We start from the raw sequence: 21132 nt of genomic DNA on the forward strand, positions 1-21132 counted from the left end.
AGGAATGTGCCAAGATTTTTTGATCTGTTCTGTAGTTTTGCGTTTTTTTCTCGATTTATCTTAAAATCTAAATAGATTATGACTGTTGAATCATATGCTACATATCAACGACTTAATGTCCTTAGTCATGTATAATACTATTGAATAAAGTATTCAGCTCATCACCAGATACTGCTCTAATGTAGCCAGAAAAATAAATAACACACGTACACATGTATCAAAACCTGTAGTGGGTTTATTCATATTTGGTATTCAACATTGCATTGGGAGATGTCCTAGTTGGCTACATATAAAACAGTCTGTGCACTCTCCCACTGTCTCAGTGAGCCATGCACCACATTGCACTGTAAATAAGGGCCAAGCATCGTGTGTCAACATACAAAAATAAAGATATTATGTACAACAGAAAAACAGTGCTCCCCCTCCAATTACAGTATTTTTTCTTCTATACAGCTGAAAAAAAACGTACTCTGATGCATTCAAACCTTGCTATACAAGACCACAATAGTGTCATGAAGACTTACAGAGGAAAGCCTTGAAAACATATTTTTTACATACCATGGGATTATCTCTTGCTTAAATACAATTTCATTTGTCTTTTTGGACAGGTGAAGAGGAGTACACTTAGCGGTGGTGACATGAGATATGCAACAGTGGACGACGACTGGTCATGAAACAAATGGTGAAAATATTGCATCGGTTGAGTTTGACATTGAAATATACATTTCCTTTGTTTCAAGGCAGTTTCTCATCGTGACGTTTCACTGTAAAGTTGCGTGGACTTACTGATTTGGGCCACAATGATTGCATTATAAATTTGAACAAAAGAAGTGGATGAGATGGATGAGTGATTCTGTAACCATTTGTTTTCCATAATAGGGGCTGTACAGATATTAAACAACTATTCTGCATTTGTAATTTTACTCAGTTACACATGCATATCCATGATAGCCCGTTGGCTTCCAAATAAGACCATATACATATGACGAGTTAGATTAGAAGTCTACAGTGGAGATTAAAAAATCGAACAATCAAAACTTTTTTTTTTGTTTGTTGGTTCCGTTGCATGTTTGTAATTCTGCACTTTAATGTGCATTCATCTAAGAATTGTGACGCGGCACTCGAGAAATTAAACATTAATCATTTTAACCATTGCCTGAGTTCTTAAATAGTTTGTTATTTTGACAAAATCATTTTAAATACATTCTCATTATTATTCGGTACAAATAACAGACACTTTGTTGGCACACAATTCAATGTTTTCCAGATATTATAGAAGTGGTGTACAAATGCAATTGGTACAATATCCTATTGAAGATGCTATTTTGTATTTTACGAAATGAGTTATTCCCCGTAATTAACTAAATACTTAAGGCCACCATTCATCATTTTTATAATTATTCTTCATTGTTAATGTATTTATTTAAAGGTGATGACAGATATAACAGGAAGGCAAGGGTTGTGTGATTTTACTTTGCTATTATTTGATGCCCAGCACCCATAGACACCGCCTTCACCTAGCAGACATATTGGTTAGTAGGGTGGGGCCAACCTTCCTGAATCTTTGGAAACCATGACAACTGAACTCTGTACATTATTTAAAGAGTCGCATTTAGAACGCATTTCGGATGAATTGTCATGGTTCCTCCCAAAGATTCTAGAAGATCTCCCCACCCAACTAATAAATATGGCCGCTAGGTGAACACGGTCTGGTGCACTCCTGTCCAAGCCCCAGAGAGCGTGATCCCAGTTATGTGTTCTTTCTCAAGGCGTCTTCTTTCCTTTTCCCCCTGGGCGTTGCGGGAGGAAGTCTTCTGGAGCCCTACGTGTGTGAGCGACGGGCGTTACCTGGGAATCTCCCTCGAGACCGTGTGATTGTTGGCAAGGCCTGCACAAACAACACTGCATAACTGGAGCCGACCAGAGCTTGTCTCTTCCTCCTTGGCTATTGTGTGAACGTGAATGAAGTACGGTCTCCCAATACTGTGGTTCTGAACATTCTGAGGACCCGTGAGAGCGGAACATTTCACTTTGGTGAATGAGAGGAAAGTACAAACAGAAATAACGGATCTGGGTGGATGGTTATACAGTGGCTCAGCAGTGTCATGGTGAGGGAAAAGAGTTTCTGATGAGCGGGTGAACACTGCACCAGGTAGTGAGATGCAGATACAGATTACACAGATACCGTTGGTACTAATGTTGGTGGTTCAGCTGATGGTTCAGTTCAGGGTAGGACCGGAAAGGACTGTTTGGTTTGACTGCTCTTGGTTTGGCACCAGTGTGAACAGAAAAGAGTCTGTTCAGAGTGCCCCCAAGTGACACCGACAAGCCATTAAAAAATCTATCAGTTATGATTGTCCATCCATCCATTAGGTGGACACCCCCACTTGTGATGTCACAAGCCGATCGATTTTCAATTGTCTCATCAAGACTCTATCCCCTCACACCCGGTGGTCGCTCCTTTAAAAGTCAAAATCATCCAACAAAGTGACAAGAGGCAGCTTTAGATAAGCTAATGCAGGGTAGGGGTCAGCCAGCCAGCCAGTCAGTGAGTCAGTGAGGGATGGGCAGCTGCGGTTCCGATCCAGCGGGTCATTTGCAGCAGGGGCTGACGGCGGTGGGTGTGGGGGGGTACACCAGAGCCACGTCCACCCGCTCCGTGCCACTCTTCGGGCAGATGATCTCCGTGAGGCCTTCGGGGCGGGGCTGACTCAGAAGCTCACCTGAAAGCACAAAGGAATAGAGAAATAGGACCTTAATATCTCTAAGAACGTTAATATACTTCGTTAATAATGTTGAAGTGTATCTAATAGCATGGGAATATATCTAATAATGTTACTACATGCATACTAATGTTAATCAAACATAGTCACATTTTAAACAGGACAATAGGACAAGGTATGCTTTCACTGTTTAACCAGTAGGGGCCAGTATATTACAGTGGAGAATATAAGACTGCACAACACAGCGGATCCCAGAAGGTGGCGCTCTATCACTTTTTCCTAACAAATTCTATAATGTAAGGCCTTCCTGTGTGTGTGTGTGTGTGTGTGTGTGTGTGTGTGTGTGTGTGTGTGTGTGTGTGTGTGTTTGAGAGAGAGGAAAACGGCACAGGTGTTTCCTTACTATTTCCTCCTGGGCCAGTGAACAAGTGAAATTCATTCTCCTCAAAATAATGTTCAAATCCGTGGCAAGGTGGCTAAATACAGATATCTACTCGAGCAAATAATTCCCATAAGAGTGCAAAGCACTTTTAGAATCAATAACATCACCATTCTTTAATATTCCAATTCTGGAAGGAACCCTATACCAGGAATATCTAGGAATGTAAAAGATCCAGTTTTAAGAAGTTTGTGTAGTTATTTTCTCATATAATCTCCAGTTATGCTTATGAGCCAGTACATAAGTATAGGCTCTATGGTGTTTCTCAAACCAAATTATCATGGATCAAGTTATTATTTGTTTTGCCTCGGTCTGTCTGGCTCCTCCTTAATACCTCTTTGTGTGCTTAATGTGTGCTAAAGATCAGGTCCATTGCCAGTGTAATCTGCTCTGTACTGCTACAAGATTAACCTGAATTTATCATCCGGGTCTCATCACTACAAGCTGTGGCAAATATCACAGACACAAAACACGTGGCTCCCTTCAGCAAACAGACCTGTAGACATGATGCCTATACTACTGATAACCACTGTACAATAATTAAAGTGGTGATTTATTTGCTTATGTTATTAATTCAACACAACACTTGAAGGGGTGATTTGTAAAAGAAGCATAGATAGGTCAACGATGATCTATCATATATAATTTAGTTTTTCTCTTTTCTTCCTTGCCGATACGACATTTGTCATTCTGAGACGTAACTACTGATTAGGAATAAATGATCACTCGATTAGCTTGTTCATCCACATCAATGAATCAATGCCAATTTTCATAATTTGTTTTTGAATGAGGACTGATATACTGTATATTGTCACTTATTAATGCCACATATTCCCTGCTTCAGAGCTTCAGAAATTACAATTACCATCAAATATTATATTAAATCGACAATGGAAATAGAAGCTGAGTAACAGCTGTGAATGTACTGCACACACCCCCTCTGGTATCTGACTCCTGTATTCTGTTGTTTACTGATACACTGATATATGCATTCCACTCCCATATTGCCCTGTTTACTAATATACCGATATAGTTACGTGGACGGGGAGACCGGCCTCATTATCTCTGGCGGCTGGGATTTTTCCACTCCAAACTTTTCCAGTGCTAGTGTCGTTCTGACCGAGCTCAGTTCCTCCGCTACCATGAAAGGAAACCACGTCTCCTTCTGGACAGCTTGGAGGAAGAGATGTTTTCCTGTATCCAGGAAACCCTCGATGGGATGTTGGCCTTCGACCAACAGCAGAAGAATCCGTTCAAAATAGTTTCCAAAACACTTGGTCCCCCCCGTCCCCCCCTATTCCTCTTCCTCTCCCTACTCCCTTTGCATTGTGAGCCTCCCCGGTCGCCGTGGTTACTGTACAGTCACTGAAGTCAGAATCAGTCCGAAGCATTGTCGTCATCTGACTCAGACGGAAGGGGTTAGGTTAAACTAAATCACTTTCATTTCACACCTACTATTAGTGATCCAGCTTGAGCTATGTGATCTACAAAAACACAACTCTGCATACAACTAAATCACAATACGACTCCTCACTATTCAACTGAAGCAGTCACACAGTGAAAACACAGGATGTGTTTTATTGCTTTCTGGTTTGAAAAACACATACTCCACCAATACCAATGTGCTCAGTGCTCATTAATATTCACTGGAAGAATCTCCAGCATAAAAGATAATTCATGGGTGATCTCTCAGCAGGTCTTCTGTATGGAGAGGGCTACAGTTGGTCCATCTACCCATATTGCCCCATTTTAACCGTATGACAAAACTTTTCGGTTTTAAAACATTTCCCTGCAATGACCCTTTGGATGTACATTTGGCCCAGGAGGGAGACCCACCACGTATTGGTATATTGTTATTACCAGGTCAAAAAAGTGAACCAATTAAATGTCTATGTACATTGATCATCGCTTAAGTATAAGTACATTACAAAAAGGCAGTCGATTGCGGCCCTCCCACGACCCACTCTGCCCCCTGTGGTCCCACCTTTTGAAAACCACCGACTGAATCAACACCACCTTCGAGTAGGGCCTCAAAATAGATCTGACGCAGTTCTGGTGAGGAATCCACCCCATGGTGCCATTTTCCTTCGTCTCCACCCATTAGAACTGATCAGTACTAACCCCTTTAAGACCACTCCAGTGTCTCTGTGTCTACAACCAGAATCAATAAGATACAGTAGACGGACTGCACTGAGTCTGCCTTGGGAAACAATGGATCTATTTTTACTAAGAGCTTCCACTGAAAGAGACAGGTCTCTACCGTCAGGGGACATGACTGAGCACGCCCCCCACCCCCCCCCGCCCAGAAAACCATTGTGACAGGAATTCAGACAGACAAAACATTGACATGCGGTATTGATGTCACTTCCTTCTCCCGTTTATCCGTCCATTAATGACTGCGATGATGTCACTCTGTTTTGATTGTTTGAAAAAGGGCTTCAAGTTTCTTTTCTTCACTGATATCTTTCTGAGATAAAAAAAAGAGGGACTGGTACACCAAATAGGGATTGTTTAACCCTACTAATCCTACGCTCATCAAACACAGCACAGCCATAATTACAGAACACAAGGCCGGTCACGAATTGGGGCCAAGAATAGGATATACCATATTAGGTCACAGTCAGCTTACCACACTCAACAAAGCGATTTCAAGAGCCCAGGAAAATCCCAATATTCATTAATCCCCTTTTGTGATTATCCGCCCAGAATATACATTGTGCCAACTGCAATGGTGGTCCAAAACCAACTCCAAACATAACTTCCTAGTGTCTCTCCCCAGGGGTAAACAGGGTAGGGCTCTGGCTGTGACCTGACTACAGGCGCCAAGCTCAAACAAAACAAAAACAAAAAGACGTGCAAAAAGTCTCTCATGACGCAGGGGGGGGGAGCCTGTGCTTTCGTCAACAACAAATTAATCCCGTAACAAGTTTACCGTCAGAGCTTCTAGTAAAATCATCTATCAGCGCTGCGGCATCTATTTGGGTTTGTGTATTTGCTGTCAGATCCAGTTTGCCGCTGGGTCGAGTGGGTTTTATGGGTCGAGTGGACACTGGAGCAAGGGCAGCTGGGGACCGGCTTGCGGAGGCCGGGTCTGGCGACAGTGTGCACAATGGGTGTGATTGTGGGTGGAGGGTAGTGCCATGCGCAACACAATGGACTGTATCTCTCTAATGACCAGCAGACGGACCCCAGGGTCACACGCTGGGTTGACCCGGAGGGTCAATGCCGTGAGGGAACCAGTGTCTGTGTGTGTGTGTGTGTGTGTGGATCATGTGTTTAAAGGGTTCATTATTTCACCACCAGGTGTGAGGTTGAGGTTAATGAGCCATTATTTCGAAGCCATTTCATAATGGATCCCCTTTGTGACATCACAAGCGGTAGTGTCCTCATTTGATGGGTGATGGACAGATCCACTCCGACCTACCAGTAGACACAGCCCACCGAAAAGTTTGTTCCATCCGGCTGTTGACTCCCACATTGTGATGTCACAAAGGTGGCGGATTTAGATTTTTGGCTCGATTTTGTATTTTGCATTTAGATTTTGTTTGTTTACTCATTGAGTTGAGTTAAGGACGACGGCCGATGTAGTCCTGCCTCTGAACATCAACCTTGTGTCCTGAATTATCTCAAGCAAATGTTTATTGTTCAAAGATCCAGGACATGGACTTTAGTATTGATGTAAATGTCATTGGCAATTTAAAGTAAAGAAAACAGAAGGCCTGGAGTGTAAAATGCTGACTCCAAGTCAATTTGAGTCGCAAAAAAGGTTGTAGCAGTAGAACTCACTAAACCAAGCCAAAACATGGCTTATAACTGTCGGATGGACAGTGCAAGTTCATGGTCAAAGCCCTTTTAATTCTAGGCTATAATGCTAATAACAGTTTTTTTCTTGTTGCCATTCTGTATGGTCCATCATTACCTGGGCTATTGTTAGTACAGCTGTAGCTGGAACATCTGCAATGTCTATTTTGATCCAAAAGACAAGGGCCAAAATTTATTTTTTGAGATCAAGCTGGAACGTTAACACACAAAACAAATAAAGCCTGCGGCCAAAAGCAACGAGTAAACAACAAAAGGCAAATACACAACCCAACCAAACTTCCACGTAACTCTCTCGTTAGGACTCACATTTACGGTCAAACCTTGAGTAAACATGACCACAAAGCTACAAACAAGTCTCCAGACGTACGACGGTGGTACGACAGCGGTTAGTGACATTCAGTTTGACGTGGCAAAACACCGGCCAGGTTATTCGAGCTTCACACACTGAATAGAAATAGTTTGAGCAGCTCAGGTTCCAGGTGCCCACAAGGCCTGCAAGTTCAGCTGAGCACCAGGGTTATACGGTGGCCTGAATACCGAGGAACAAACTGCCAACCCCCAGCTTGTGACTCTCTCATATTGACTTTCATACATTAATAATTGCCTTATGACCCTGTAGACAGATGGCCCTGTGTTTACTCAGGGTAGGGTGGCCGTGTCTCAGAACCACCCTGTTAATTATCCAACTATTATTATTATCTACCATTAAGCCACGTATGAGACGCGTATATTTTAAGCTACCTACAGTGCGTTAGTGTACGAGTCGTCAGGGGGCAGGTAGGGGTGAGGCCTCTTGGGGCCTCCAAAACGGTGCTAAATTTAGGGAGCTAGTTGAAGAGGTCAGCCACCACAACTCATGTTCTAAATCACCCGATGGCACTGGCTGACAACGCTCTAAATCACAGAAGAGCGCACCTTAACCGCACCCACCGGCGCAAAGACCAGTGGTGTAGCTATGGTGGCTGTTCGAAGCAGATGTATCATTAAACCTTTGCGGCCGCTGTGCGACCCGTTAGCCACGTGCTAAGCGTAGCGTACTGTGGCAGACAATGAGCAGTGAGACTGAATGACTGAGGCCAGTGGCGGGGAGACACAGCTGTGTGATAAAGGTCATCAGCTCAGCCAGAGGATTAGCGCCACACGGCATGTGGTGCCTACAGGGGGCAGTGTGGGCTCTTGGTCTTAAAGAAGATACCCCACGCTTTGCATTCTACGAATTCGACTCCGTTTCGACCGGAAGAATATTACAGGTTAGAAAAAGTTGGGACTGTTGACCTCATTGTTTGGGGATTTCCATTCTCTGTTGGTCCAATTCTGAATATTAAGGTCGTAAACGGAGTTGATGTTGTGCACGTGGATGAAGCGGTACGCTCTTGTATTAGGACAGGGCCGAGCGTGACGGTTCCCCTTCAGACAAGCTGTGCTACTGTAGTGCAGCCTGCAAAACCACGCCTGTGTTGTTAGGAAAATCTTGTGATCATCTTGAAAATCTTACAGAAATAATTTTTTAACACCATTTCTGCTTGTAATATCCATGTTCCACAGTTAACAATAACTATAGGCATACTAGCTTGTAGTAGTAGTAGCAGCTTGTGGTTGCTACGACTCATTCATATAAATAATGTTTTCATGTCATTTCCACTATTTCAATTCCCTTTCCTGTCGGTCTACACTGTCCTGACTCATGTCCAAAATGGCAGTTAGTTAATTTATACCCCATATAAATATGGATAATAACAAGAAAAAAAAGAGCTGATGGTGGTCAAGACCACCATAACCCGTGGTGTGGTGATCTCTAATCCTGATATTCCTAGAGGAATGTTTAGTTTTACGCTGCTCAGAGACATATTGTGTATCACAAGATCGACACAGTGTCGATTAGTACAGCACATTATTGCAAGTAACACCGATGTGACCAAGTCATGGGATAAGCGGATAAGCGGCTCAATAAATGTCATTTTGAAAAAGACTTTTGAAGGCCAGTGTTTGTGTCCATATGCAGAAGTGCATTCGTCTCAGTTTGTCTTTGTTGGTCTTAGTTCATTATACAACAGATGTCGAAATGCGTTGTGCAATGAGCTTACATTTAACAGATCACCTGAAATAACTGGAGTGTCTCAAAAATAACATCATCTAAATGTGTATAGAACAATACTAATAATGGATTCTACCAGTATTGCACAGACTGCATTCTCAGCTACACTACTATGGTTTTTGTTATCAATCTGGTTAGCCAACTTTGCTAACCTTGTTTAAGCTAAGCTAGTCCGATGCTAACACTTAACGTTCAAATGTTAAGAGTTCCATTGAGCCAAATGACGACAGGGCAGTCACAGGTCTCTGGCAGTGATGACATCACGGTTGGGTTAAAAGCCTACTGCAGGAGTCACATGACTTGGCTAATGCAGTTGACTTAGAGAGTGGTGATGTAACGGGATTCATCGTCTCTGAATGATCACCTGCCCGCTGCAGAGGTCATAACCTCCATGGTACAGGAAGGAGAACATTCCTGATCGTTCAGCTGGTCAACAGAGAGAGGGATGTTTCTCATGTTTTATACATTTATACTAATGGCAATAGGTAAAAGACAATACAAGACCAAAATCAAAATGTATTAAAAAAGCTTAAAATAATTAATATGCTTGCACAGATATATTTTTATTAAAATGTGTGGCAAACAAACATTACATTGGTGAGCCCCCTGATTTTAACGTATACTGAAAGTTTGTTTCAGTCAGTGTGAAAATTGGATGGGAAGATAAATGTTATATATGTCACAAACTTTGAAATGAAACGTGTATGGTGGAGGTCTGAATGAGAACAGCCCTGGGGGGTCAATTAGTCTTAGGTTTGTGGTCGAATGCGTGTGATGCAGATGAAAACCCTTCATAAAGAGCTTAAGCTCGATCCACAGTCAACATGAGCCAACTGGCCTCTCACGTTGTTCTCTTAAACGCGTGGCTGAATCACTCACCTAACTGTCGTTCCCGACCAAATTTAATCTTACGAGAACAGTCAAAGAACTGTCAGCCAACGATGATCCAGGTATACAGAGTATGACTGCTTCAGTACAAAAGAGACTCTTAAGATCTTAAAATCTGAACTCATCCTCCTGAGTCAGCCAAGTCACACTAGGCTAGTCTTTCACAATAAAAAAGTGGAGCAAATATAACCGGAATGATAATTACAATAAACTCATGTCTTTCTCTCGTTAATCCTTCCTTGCTCAAGTCCTTCTAAAAGTTCATTAGTAGTTAGTTTGAATTCTGTAAGAATCACTACCGTAGCTCTGTGGTGAACTGAGTTGAACTTACACCAGAAGCCGTTACACTGCATTGAAATGTGATCTGCAGGCCAGGTTTGATCCTCAAGGGCTCCTATATCTGTCCCCAGTAGTCTGGTCTACACACACACACCTTCACAATAAACCTCAAACACATTCTGGACGGTCACAGAGCTCAACAAACTCTCAGTTTAGGACTTGGCATTCGTACAACAACAACAACAGACTAGGACAAGCAAAAGTTCACAAAATGTTCTGGAAGAGTACTTCTGACCACTGGGTCAGAAGTACTCTTCCAGAACATTTTGTGAACTTTTGCTTGTTCTAGTCTGTTGTTGTTGTTGCTTTGCTGTAGCACGCTGCTCTCTATCTTGCCCGTTATGTTGAGGTTGTTGTAAACTTTCTTTTGAGATTCTTTCAGCTACCATGTAGTATGTGTAACTGCATGCGCATATCTCTGATTATCGTCTTTTTTTGTTCTGGAAAACAACATCGTCATAGTACAATAGTGAGGTGATGTAAATAGCAATCGTGATGTGACGTAGGGGGAGACAAAGATTCTCTCTGAAAACGTTTACCCAAACGTGGTGGGTTCAGAACACGTATGCACTGAATATGTCACTCAGTGAGCAAACCTCCAGCGGACCTTTCTATCCACAGCGAGCACAGTGAGGCTGAGGACAATCCTAGCATATCAAAATTGGCGTAGTAGAAGGAAAAACGACACGACATATGAATTCAAATGAATTAACAATAACGCACGAAAAAAAAAAAAGGGTTTGTTATAAAAAATCCCCTGTGTTGGCCCGGCCTGGCTGGTCATCCACTGAGGCCAGTAACTCCCGGCCTAATCCCAACAGATCCTCTAAACAGATTATGGGCAGCGTTGCCTCGCGGCTGCGGGTCGGGTCGGGTACGACTACAACGGGAGAAAGTGGTTCACTTTCACGTCCGATGGAGGCTTGGCACTCAGAAGGAATCGATCACTGGCTGGTCGAAGCCTCTTCACGAAAGAAGAACCGCACATTATCTTGTTTTAGTAAAACCTCCAGGACTTTCAGGCGAAAGCATGCGTGTCTATGTGCATATCGCTGGTACCTGGTAACTGACACCTACCAGCGGATGGATGTTTTTTAACTGCTTAATTAGTACCACATATTTTGTAATTTATGTTTTACAGCCCTACCTTTGCTACATTTACTTTTTTAATATATTTGTACTCTCCCTAATGCATGTTTTTGCTATCCAACATAGCAACATACATTAGGGATTCCTCTCACCATCTCACCCATGTCATAATGCACAACGTATTGAGCATATGTAGATTCAAAATCCCACATCGTGTAGATTAGGTCGAGAGACGGAAATACAGGCCCTGCAGGCTAGGAAGCTGAAGCATTATAAACACGTCCTCCTGTCCTGTCTTGCCTGTCAGGAGGCGTTGCTGCAGAGTACATGGAGAGCCTCCATGATAACACTCCCTCTGCCTTATTGGGTTACCATAATTGAGTCAACGCCGCTCCCATTACAATGGCTCTTAAACCATGCCAGTGGGGCGTGAGCTGGGCACTAGCGGCCTAATTGTTTGGTGTACAGTAGCAGTGTTAAGACCGTGTGTCCCTCTAGTCTAGATCGCTGCTGTCTAGTCTTTTGTTCGACGGTCCGATCGATGGACCGCAACAGTAATGGGAAGCTGAACCATATCAGGGTTTTCCGTATGCCATCCATGGATTCATTTCTTCCAAAGTGCCTTAATTACTGGGAGTGCATGCGTTGGCATGGGTGGCCCCAGTGGGAACTGATAGAATCGGAAATCTGCCGTGCGCTTTGGCTGACAGGTAGGACTGATAAGAGCATTATTGTCCACGCAAACCAGAACAGAGGAATGAAAAGGGCCCACAGGGGATGAGGGGGGGGGGGGGGGGGGGGCAGGGGAAGTACAGTGATGGGGTAGCCCCGTAGCTCATTAAAGAGCTTTACTCTAAATAAATAAACCTATGCCGACCATTTGGACTTTAAAAGCCATGAGGGTATGCATTTCTTAACACAAGTTGCCCCAGTGGGAATCAAACCACTGAACCCAGGCAGCGTTAATGCCTGGCTCTACCGATGAAGTGACATAAGGCCAGGAGGAGTGCTCAAACTGCCAAGTCCAGAGGTCCTCTTGGAGCGAGGCAGTATTCGTCCTTGAACATCTCTCTCTATCAGTTTAGCATGGGTTGGGAAAAGCAAGGCGTGTGGGAGGATTTACCTATGTTTGAAAACCCACCTCTGTCTACATCACTGCTTCTTCTCTTGCATTTTACTGGGATTTGTACAGTAATGGCAGAACCCGCTGCCACAAATGTAAACTACAGTGGTAAACACTGAAGGCCTTACACAAACACACTTTTGCTCCATTCATGTGAAAGCATTGACTTTCTAGAATGAATGTACCCTTCAAGGAGATCCCAAAGCTCACTAGTCTAAACATCCATTGAAAAAGCAGTTTCCCAGTTGAATTGTCTTTTTTTTAAATACATTCCGTGCATATCTCGGCCTGATGTATCAAACCCACAACAAAAAGGCCTGCAACTGTACACGGAAACACACAGGATGTCATCGAATGCCAGAGAACATTCTGAAGACCAGACAGGAAAAGCAGCAAGGACCAGGGCTGAGTCAATGGGAGTGATATATTGACGTGGTGAGGAATCTGCTTGTCGGACAAGATAGTAACTATTCCGACAGGAATCCATGGGCCACCTGCCAGTTGTTGGCGATTAGCGGTCCAGACAACCTTCACCTCAGATTCACCTCAACCTTCACCTCAGTCTTGATCTGCAGCGCTGGTCCACCGCGTCATTCAAGATAGACGCCTAGTAGCAATGTAGACGTTTATCCAACATTGCTTTAATATGATAGTTTCAAGACTTTTAGGTGAATGATGTGAAAAGTGTGCTGCATAACCATAGCCTCGTTCTAAACATTTAAATATATTTTTGTAATATACACAGACGACCTCAGTGAGCGGTGCTATACTGTTATTATAGATCATAAACACAACACAGATGTCTTGATGGCTGTTTTATACTGGAGAGTGAATCCTCTTTTAACAGTATGTCTCTGAACTTAAAAGCCCATAAAAAAAAAAGCTCTGGGCAAGTCAAAAAATAAATAAAAGAAAGAAATACACTCGTCGCTACATGAAAGCAAAGTGAATATCTGTCCCTCAATGGAAAAAACAACACAGGTGCACCTAAAACAAAAACAACTCCCCAGCACCAAAGATAAGTGCAGTCCCCTTCCATCATGTGGTCCTGTGGTGCTGCATCATTACAGCACAACTATTTGGGGAATGAGGGAAACCAGGCCGGTGTTCTCTGGCGGTCGAGGTGTCGCCTCGGTAACCATCCGAACCAAAGGAGAGCTAGTGTTCCACAGCATGCTGGGTGGAGGCTGCAGCAGCTGCTACTGCAGCAGCCAAGAATATCATCTCCATAAAAGGACAGAGGAGCCCTATAGGGGCCGTATCGCCATCATAATATTTAAAATAAAAATACATGTTGTTAATGTGGTGTGGTCGGGGACGTGTATGAGTACGAGTATGAATGTTTAGTACTTATTGTGTTCTGTTGAAACAACCTTTAACTTGCTTTTAATGTGGTGCCCTACACTGAGATGATTATGTGTAGTTATGTAAATCACACCTTAGATATAATCCTTATGCTGTTGTTCTTATGTGTGCCAAAAAATATATATTTGGTTTTGGATCCTTTCTTTTGTCAAACAAAACGTTTCTATTCTTTAGACACGTTTGGTGAAAGTTATGATATTCTCATAATATATAATAAAAATTGGATCAAATTGTTTACATCAAATCATGATATTTTGTATGTAGCATTTAGGCTTTAAAGTAGACATCTTTAATCTTTAAATGACAATGACTCCGTATTACGACTAGCACCAAAAGTGTGCCAGACACATATCATGTGATCCTTACGACCGCATCTACACATCCACTTGGACAGACGGGACGAAGCGACTGCGTGGTCATTTTGTTGTGTCAACGTGGAACCATAACGGAGCCTTACGCGGTAGTGCCTGGGTCCTGTGGCACTGCCGCTGATTTGCATTCAATTTAACCTCATCAATAATGAAGCAAACTAGACAATTACAAAAGTGCTCTTTGTGTGCTCCTGGTGGCCGTGAAACAACGCCTATGGCAACCATCTCCGTCCCCACACCGCCAACCACCCACCCACTCCCTCAGATCTGAGTCCCTAAAGCTCTGTGTTATTACCATGTATTAGCATGATCACTGGTCCGTGTCAGGGACTAGTGCGGAGAACCGAGCCAGCTGGCTTTGTGAGGAGCCCAGAGCTACGCCCGGCTAAGACATTGTTCATAAAAGCCACCGCCGCCGTCTAGAGTGTAATGATGCAGACCAGCAGCAGCACCGTAGACATGAACTAATCCTCCAGGACTCCTAAAGCCCTTCCAAGACCCGGGCAGGCGGGAGGGAGGGAGGGAGGGGGGGAGGGGGGGAGGGAAGGAGAGAGAATGAGAGGGAGAGACAGAGAGGAGAGAGAAAGGGGGAATGAGAGAGAGAGAGTGAGGGAGGGAGAAGATGTGAGAGGTAGTGCTGTTAAACAAAGCAGAGGCAGATACAGAGTCTATTCAAATGTGAGAATATCAGAAATGTGGACTCACACTACACCCTGAAAGGCATAAGAGAGAGCGATACTGACAAAATAAACGATTGTTACTTGGACCAAACCATCTTTAACAAGGGCTGCCTGCTCAACAGTGTGAGTCTTCTACGAATATGCCGTATTATTCCAGAAGACGGATAAGGCTTGATTAAAAAAACCCTTAGGTTAGGGTTTAACCCAGGTTCAAATCCAATCTGCTATTGGCCTTTCTTCTCCCTGTCCACCTACTTTCCTGACTTTCTTCACTGTCCTGTCACTCTTCACTATCCTGACTCACTCTCTCTTCACTGTCCTGTCACTCTTCACTATCCTTACTCACTCTCTCTTCACTGTCCTGTCACTCTTCACTATCCTTACTCACTCTCTCTTCACTGTCCTGTCTCACTCTCTCTTCACTGTCCTGTCACTCTTCACTATCCTGACTCACTCTCTCTTCACTGTCCTGTCAATCTTCACTATCCTGTCTCATTCTCTCTTCACTGTCCTGTCACTCTTCACTATCCTTACTCACTCTCTCTTCACTGTCCTGTCTCACTCTCTATTCTCTGTCCTGTCACTCTTCACTATACTTACTCACTCTCTCTTCACTGTCCTGTCGCTCTGTCCTGACTCACTCTCTCTTCACTGTCCTGTCTCATTCTCTATTCACTGTCCTGTCTCACTCTCTCCTCACTATCCTGACTCACTCCGTCTTCACTGTCCTGTCCATAAATGCATTAAAGTCCATGAAATATACTGTTGATTAAAAAGTAACAGCAATCTAACTGTGTATACTATCCATGTTTTGTAGTAAACATTTGATTCCTCAGGGTTCTTTTCAATACAGCAAGACATATTTGAAACAATGTAATGACAAACCACAACAATGTGTTCCTACCATTGCAAAGGCAATGTGTATTATTTGCATAAAACAATGCAGGACGTCATCATAATCATGTCATGCAATGTTTTTTTGAGCTTTACTGCAGAGCCGAAACTGTGACTCATATACTGACTAGTTAGCTCCTGCCTGATCCACTGTGTGTGGCCTAAATCTCTTAAACATCTCTCAAAAACAGGCAATGTTGTTTGTTGATATTCTGTCATATATGCCTCCCACCGCTGTTTCCATCCAATAGGAGCCACAGCTTCCTCTGACATCATGACTTGACTACTGCTTCGAATTGAGTTGACTTCCAACTGTGAAACTACGCTGTGAAACGTGGTCATGGGACAAATTTTGCTGTACACTTAAATGTTAAGGAAAACAAAATGGTGAGGTTGAGAAAGTGTGAAGATAATAATGTAAAGTAATAATGCATTGTCATGACCATGAGTATTAAATGTAAAATATAAATGTAAGTCATGTGTTTCAAGTCGATTAGAAAAAGAGTTTGGTTATCATGTTATCATAAACAAGCAAAAGAAAATGTAAAACATTCAAGTAACATAATTCACGACCTCAAAGTCCCACAATGGGGACATTACCTGGGAAGCGGTGCGGGCTGGCCGACCCGTTCTTGAGGCACTTGGAACACAGGATATGCACCGAGTAGTGGAGGCCCGGCCACTCCTGGAGCAGGACGTTAAGCTCCTCCACCAGGGGCGTCACGGCCTGCCACGCCGTCCAGATGTTGGGCAGCGAGGCGTGGCTCGCGATGGACAGCGTCTCCGCCTGCTGCCTCGTCCGGGCCGGCCGATAGCTGATCACCACGGGCACCTTCCCGCGATGGGCGAAGATCTGGTTCCGGCCGTCCGACCGCTGCACCACGTGGCCGTTGATCTGCACACTGAAGCGCGTGAACAAGCCCGGCGGGAAAACGAACGGGAAGCTGTACTCGATGTGCAGCTGCTCCACGGAGAACGGCGGACACTGCTCCTCCTTGCTCCGGCCCCCCATCCAGGCCTCGGCGCGGGGCACCTCGTCGCTGACGTAGCTGGGGAACTTGTACCACGCCGTGGCCCCGTTCAAGGGCTTGCTGCGGGGCTTGTTGATGCAGTAGCACATGCCCATCTTCTCCAGTAGCTCCATGATCAGGTGGAGGTCCTGCTGCGTCTGGATGAGCGGCCGCAGCAGCAGGCGGATGACATTGGAGGGCAGCAGGCCGTGCTGCAGGAAGCCCTCCAGGTGGTGCTGCAGGTGGGTCACCTTTAGCCGCTCGCCCTTCTCCCCCTCCATGACCAGGCTCACCCGGCCCTTGTCGCCCCGCTCCCCCTCCGACAGCAGCCGGTCCAGCAGCGTGGACTGGTCCCGCTGGAAGAAGACGTTGAGGATGGCGATGAAGCGCGGCAGGTTGTGGAACACGTACTCCTTCAGCGTCAGGCTGTCCTCGAAGTAGAGCAGCTTGCCGCTCTCGTGGAGGTAGGACAACGCGCTCTGCAGCCGGTCCTCCGTCAGGCCCGCCTGCAGCCCCAGGCGGGCCGAGTCCCACCACGACAGCCAGAGGTCGGTGGGCTTAAAGTGCAACTCCTCCAGCATCTGCCAGGACATGGGCAGCACGCGGTGGAGGTTGGGGAAGATCTCCCGGTGCTCCGCCACCGACATGAGCTTCTCCCGCAGCCTCTGGACGTTCCTCTGGCTCGCCGTGCAGCTGACGCACAGCACCGGCGACAGGATCTGCAGCCGGTGGTTCAGCATGTACTGCAGCTGCGTCTTCTTCCGCCGCAGGCTCCGGTCCGAGACGCCGTAGAAGAGGACGTGGGGGCTGCAGGAGCGGAGGTTGAAGCCCTGCTCCAGTCCCTGGTCCACCTGCAGGGCCAGGCTCCTCAGGGCCTGGACGTCCGCCTTCTCCTGCAGGGAGATCTGCCGGTGGATGTCCAGGCTCTTGCCTTCCAGCTCCGCCTCCGCACACAGGTCGGCGTGCGTGCCCACCAGACACACCACGGCGTGGGGTACTTTGGCAGTGAGCAGGTGGAGGAAGTACCCCACGTGCGCGTAGAAGTTCCTGGGCGAATACGCTTTGAGGTTCACGACGAGGATGTACAGCGCGCCCGGCGACAGGAAAAAGGGTTTGACGAGGTCGTAGTTTGGCTTCCCTGACAAGTTGTACACCAAGAACGTGAGGCTACGCTCGGCGTCTGCGACCCAGTTGGTCACCTCGATCCCCTTCTTCCCCGGGGAGCCGTCCGAGTCCCACTGCTTGTCGACCACACTCTGCCTGAGCAGCGTCTTCCCACTGTTAGTTCTGCCCATCAACACCAGCTTCAGCCTGGGCTTGATGGCCAACTGGGAGTGGGCGAGCTCCTTCTGGTAGGCCGCGATGTAGGGGATCCCCTTCATGCACACCTCATAGGGCGGCTGGATGAGCGGGTTGTCCTTCACCTTCCAGATGTTGACCTTGGCGAGCTTCCCGAAGTTGTCTGGCAGTATGGCTATTTGGTTACCCTGTAGCACCAGTTCCTCCAGGTTCTCCAGATCCACGATGGAATCCGGCAGGTACGTGATGTTGTTGTTGTCCAGCCACAGGTTGGCCAGCTTCAAAAGTCTCCCAATCTCCTCGGGGACCGACGTCAGCTTGTTTCTGCTGAGGTACAGCTCCTCTAATCCTGTGATATTCAAAATGACACTGGGGAAGTTCTCAAAGTCGTTTGAGGATAGGTTCAGCATCTTCAGTCTCTGGAGGTTACCGAAAGAGGCAGGCAGTGCAGTGAGGATGTTACTGTCCAGCATGAGGCTCTCGAGATTGTGCAGCTGACAGAATGTGTCGGGTAACCTGGAAATGTGAAGACTACTCAGCCAAAATATTTTAATAGACTTTTGCAGCTTTGTGATGTCTCCTGGCAGTGTCTCAAACTTATTCCCAGAGCAGTCGAGTTCCTCCAGGTCCCGTAGGGCAAGGATCTCCGAGGGGAACTGGTTGAGCTTGTTGTGATCAGCATCCAGCGTGTGCAGTTTGTTGAGCTGCATGAACGACCTGGGCACGTCACGAATGTCATTGAAACTCACGTCGAGCTCCTCTAACCCCTCAAGCGCCCCGATTTGCGATGGCAGGTACTGAATCTTGTTGTGACTGATGCATAGCTTCTGCAACCGTTTCAACTGGCCGATGTCCTCCGACAGGCTCCGCAGGCAGTTGTGACTCATGTCCAGTTCTACGAGCTGCCCGAGCTCAAAAACGACAGAGGGAACGGAGGTAAACTTGTTTCTGCGGAGTACGAGGATGCGCAGGTTGTTAAGGGTGGATCCCAGACCATCCGGCAGCTCCTGCAGCGAGTTGTTTCCCAGATTGAGCACCTCGATCTCTCCTATATCATCGGGCAATATAATCTTTTGGTCGTCGGTAGAGCAGAGGGTAAGTTGGCGCAGGTTGCTTCGCAGCTTCCTCGATCGGATAGCCGCATCCCTCCACAACCTGGCCGTTTTCAGACTGTTCTCCTTGTCCTCCATAGTGTTGCAGCCCTACCCCTCCTCCTTGTTTTCATTGGGAGTTTTCATCGATTCCGTTGCGTGGGGAGCATCTTGGTACCGCGCGCCACAGCACCGCCTTACTAAAGTCTTCACTCCACGAAAAGGGGAAAACAGCGAGTGTTTCAAGCCACACGAAGATCAAGCTTTTCAATCGTAACCAGACGACCGAATCTGGCCGCGGGTGCTCTCCACTCATCCTTTTCTCCTGCGCCACACACACTCACACACTCACACACACACACACACACACACATACACACGCGCACACACTGCACAATAAGAGAAACCTGCCTCTATTGTAAATCCAACATCAATCCCAAGTTATTCTTCCCGTGGCGCCTGGACATTCTCGCTTCAACGACAACAGATCGCTATCGGTTGTAAACATGACACGGGCTACTTCTTATAAATCACACCGCTTAGCTTCCGCTGCTATCCGTGTGTTGCTCCCTCTGGTCGGCCAGCGAGGGGAGAGTGGCTCGCTGCTCCTTGTGGAGGAGCGACGCCCGACCTCTGCGTCACGTTGCTCAATCCACCTTCCTTCCTGGGTGTGCTAAAAAAAATAATAAGGGAAAGTGATATAGATCTATGGTTGGATTTGGTTGTAATCAATTCGCGCCCGTAGCTGTTAGTTATTCGAAACGCCAAGCGTTTAGTTACTTAAAAAATATAAATAATTGTGAAATAAACTCCACTGACGTGTATAACGGCCAGCAACAGTCTTTATAACTGCTGTCCTTTGTCATGGAGAAGATAATCAATATCACACGAATGGTGTTATGTCCGCCACTATAGGGATGATTTTAAAATGAAACACAAAGAAGACAAAAGATCAATGTGGGTAGTCCACAACAAGCATTGTGTCATATAAATCTAAATCTTTCCTCGCAATGCTGAAAACGGTTCTATTTAAATCAGTCGGTACGCTGTCGCCCCCTAGCGGGAAGTTTCGGTCACAGACAGACATGCGTGAGCAACAGTCCCTTGGGTGGTGTTTCCCGTACAGCCCTACAGTGAGTCATTTACAAGATATGGTTATTTCTCAACTTAAGTTGAATCACTTCCGTGAGAAATAACCTAAAACGGGTATGATGTCAAGGCCAATGCAACCTTTGTGTGTTTGTTTCTCCCACCTTACTTTGGTGCTCCCGTGGTCAATATTGACTGGCCTGTTTTAACTGATTAGGCCTACATCAACACAAAAAACATTGATCATCACAAAATTTTATTTAACTCCCCTTTAAGCTGTAAACAATGTCTCAGACTACTGGTTTACATGAATAACTGCAGTGAATATACAAAGAATAGACACAGAAATTGTGTGAGCATTGGAGGTGGTGGTGGATTTGTGGTCGTGTAGCCTACTATCTTATGGATGTACACAATCTAGGGTCACCCATTCATTTCCTATGGCGGTCATTTTTGACCGGGAGTTGACTAGACCACTCAAAATTCAATGAAAGTGGTGATCAGCAATTGTATATGTTCAAATGCCTAGTGTGGAGGATATCATAAGGCCTTGAGACAATAAAATGTAAAACACAATATTTATGATTGATGAAAGTAGGAAATCGGTCAGATTTGACACGAACAGAAGGGCTAAGAAAAACAAGTCTCAGATCCTTTTCCAGGTGGAATGTCGTATGTTGAAATAAGGATCTAAAAGTCGAGGTGGAAATGTATTTCTGTATAGCATACCGGCATAGTAGGTGTATATTTCATAGTCAAAATGGTCAAGATTAAACGAAAGAAATTCGATAGAATAAACACAACAGAATAACAAA

The 21132-nt window shown here is 45.4% G+C and overlaps 1 protein-coding gene across 1 annotated transcript; it reads right to left on the minus strand.

The window, feature by feature from the left end:
- Positions 1 to 217: 217 nt before the first annotated feature.
- On the minus strand, positions 218 to 20063 carry mfhas1 (multifunctional ROCO family signaling regulator 1). The gene is made up of 2 exons (XM_084486705.1): positions 16429 to 20063; positions 218 to 2723 (listed from the first exon to the last, which is right to left on the minus strand). The coding sequence occupies exons 1-2, from the start codon at positions 19325 to 19327 to the stop codon at positions 2593 to 2595; spliced, it is 3030 nt and encodes a 1009-aa protein (XP_084342831.1). The 5' UTR covers positions 19328 to 20063; the 3' UTR covers positions 218 to 2592.
- Positions 20064 to 21132: the final 1069 nt, after the last annotated feature.

Source organism: Micromesistius poutassou (genome assembly GCF_964030765.1).
Source record: "Micromesistius poutassou genome assembly, chromosome: 22".
Taxonomy (NCBI): Eukaryota; Metazoa; Chordata; class Actinopteri; order Gadiformes; family Gadidae; genus Micromesistius; species Micromesistius poutassou.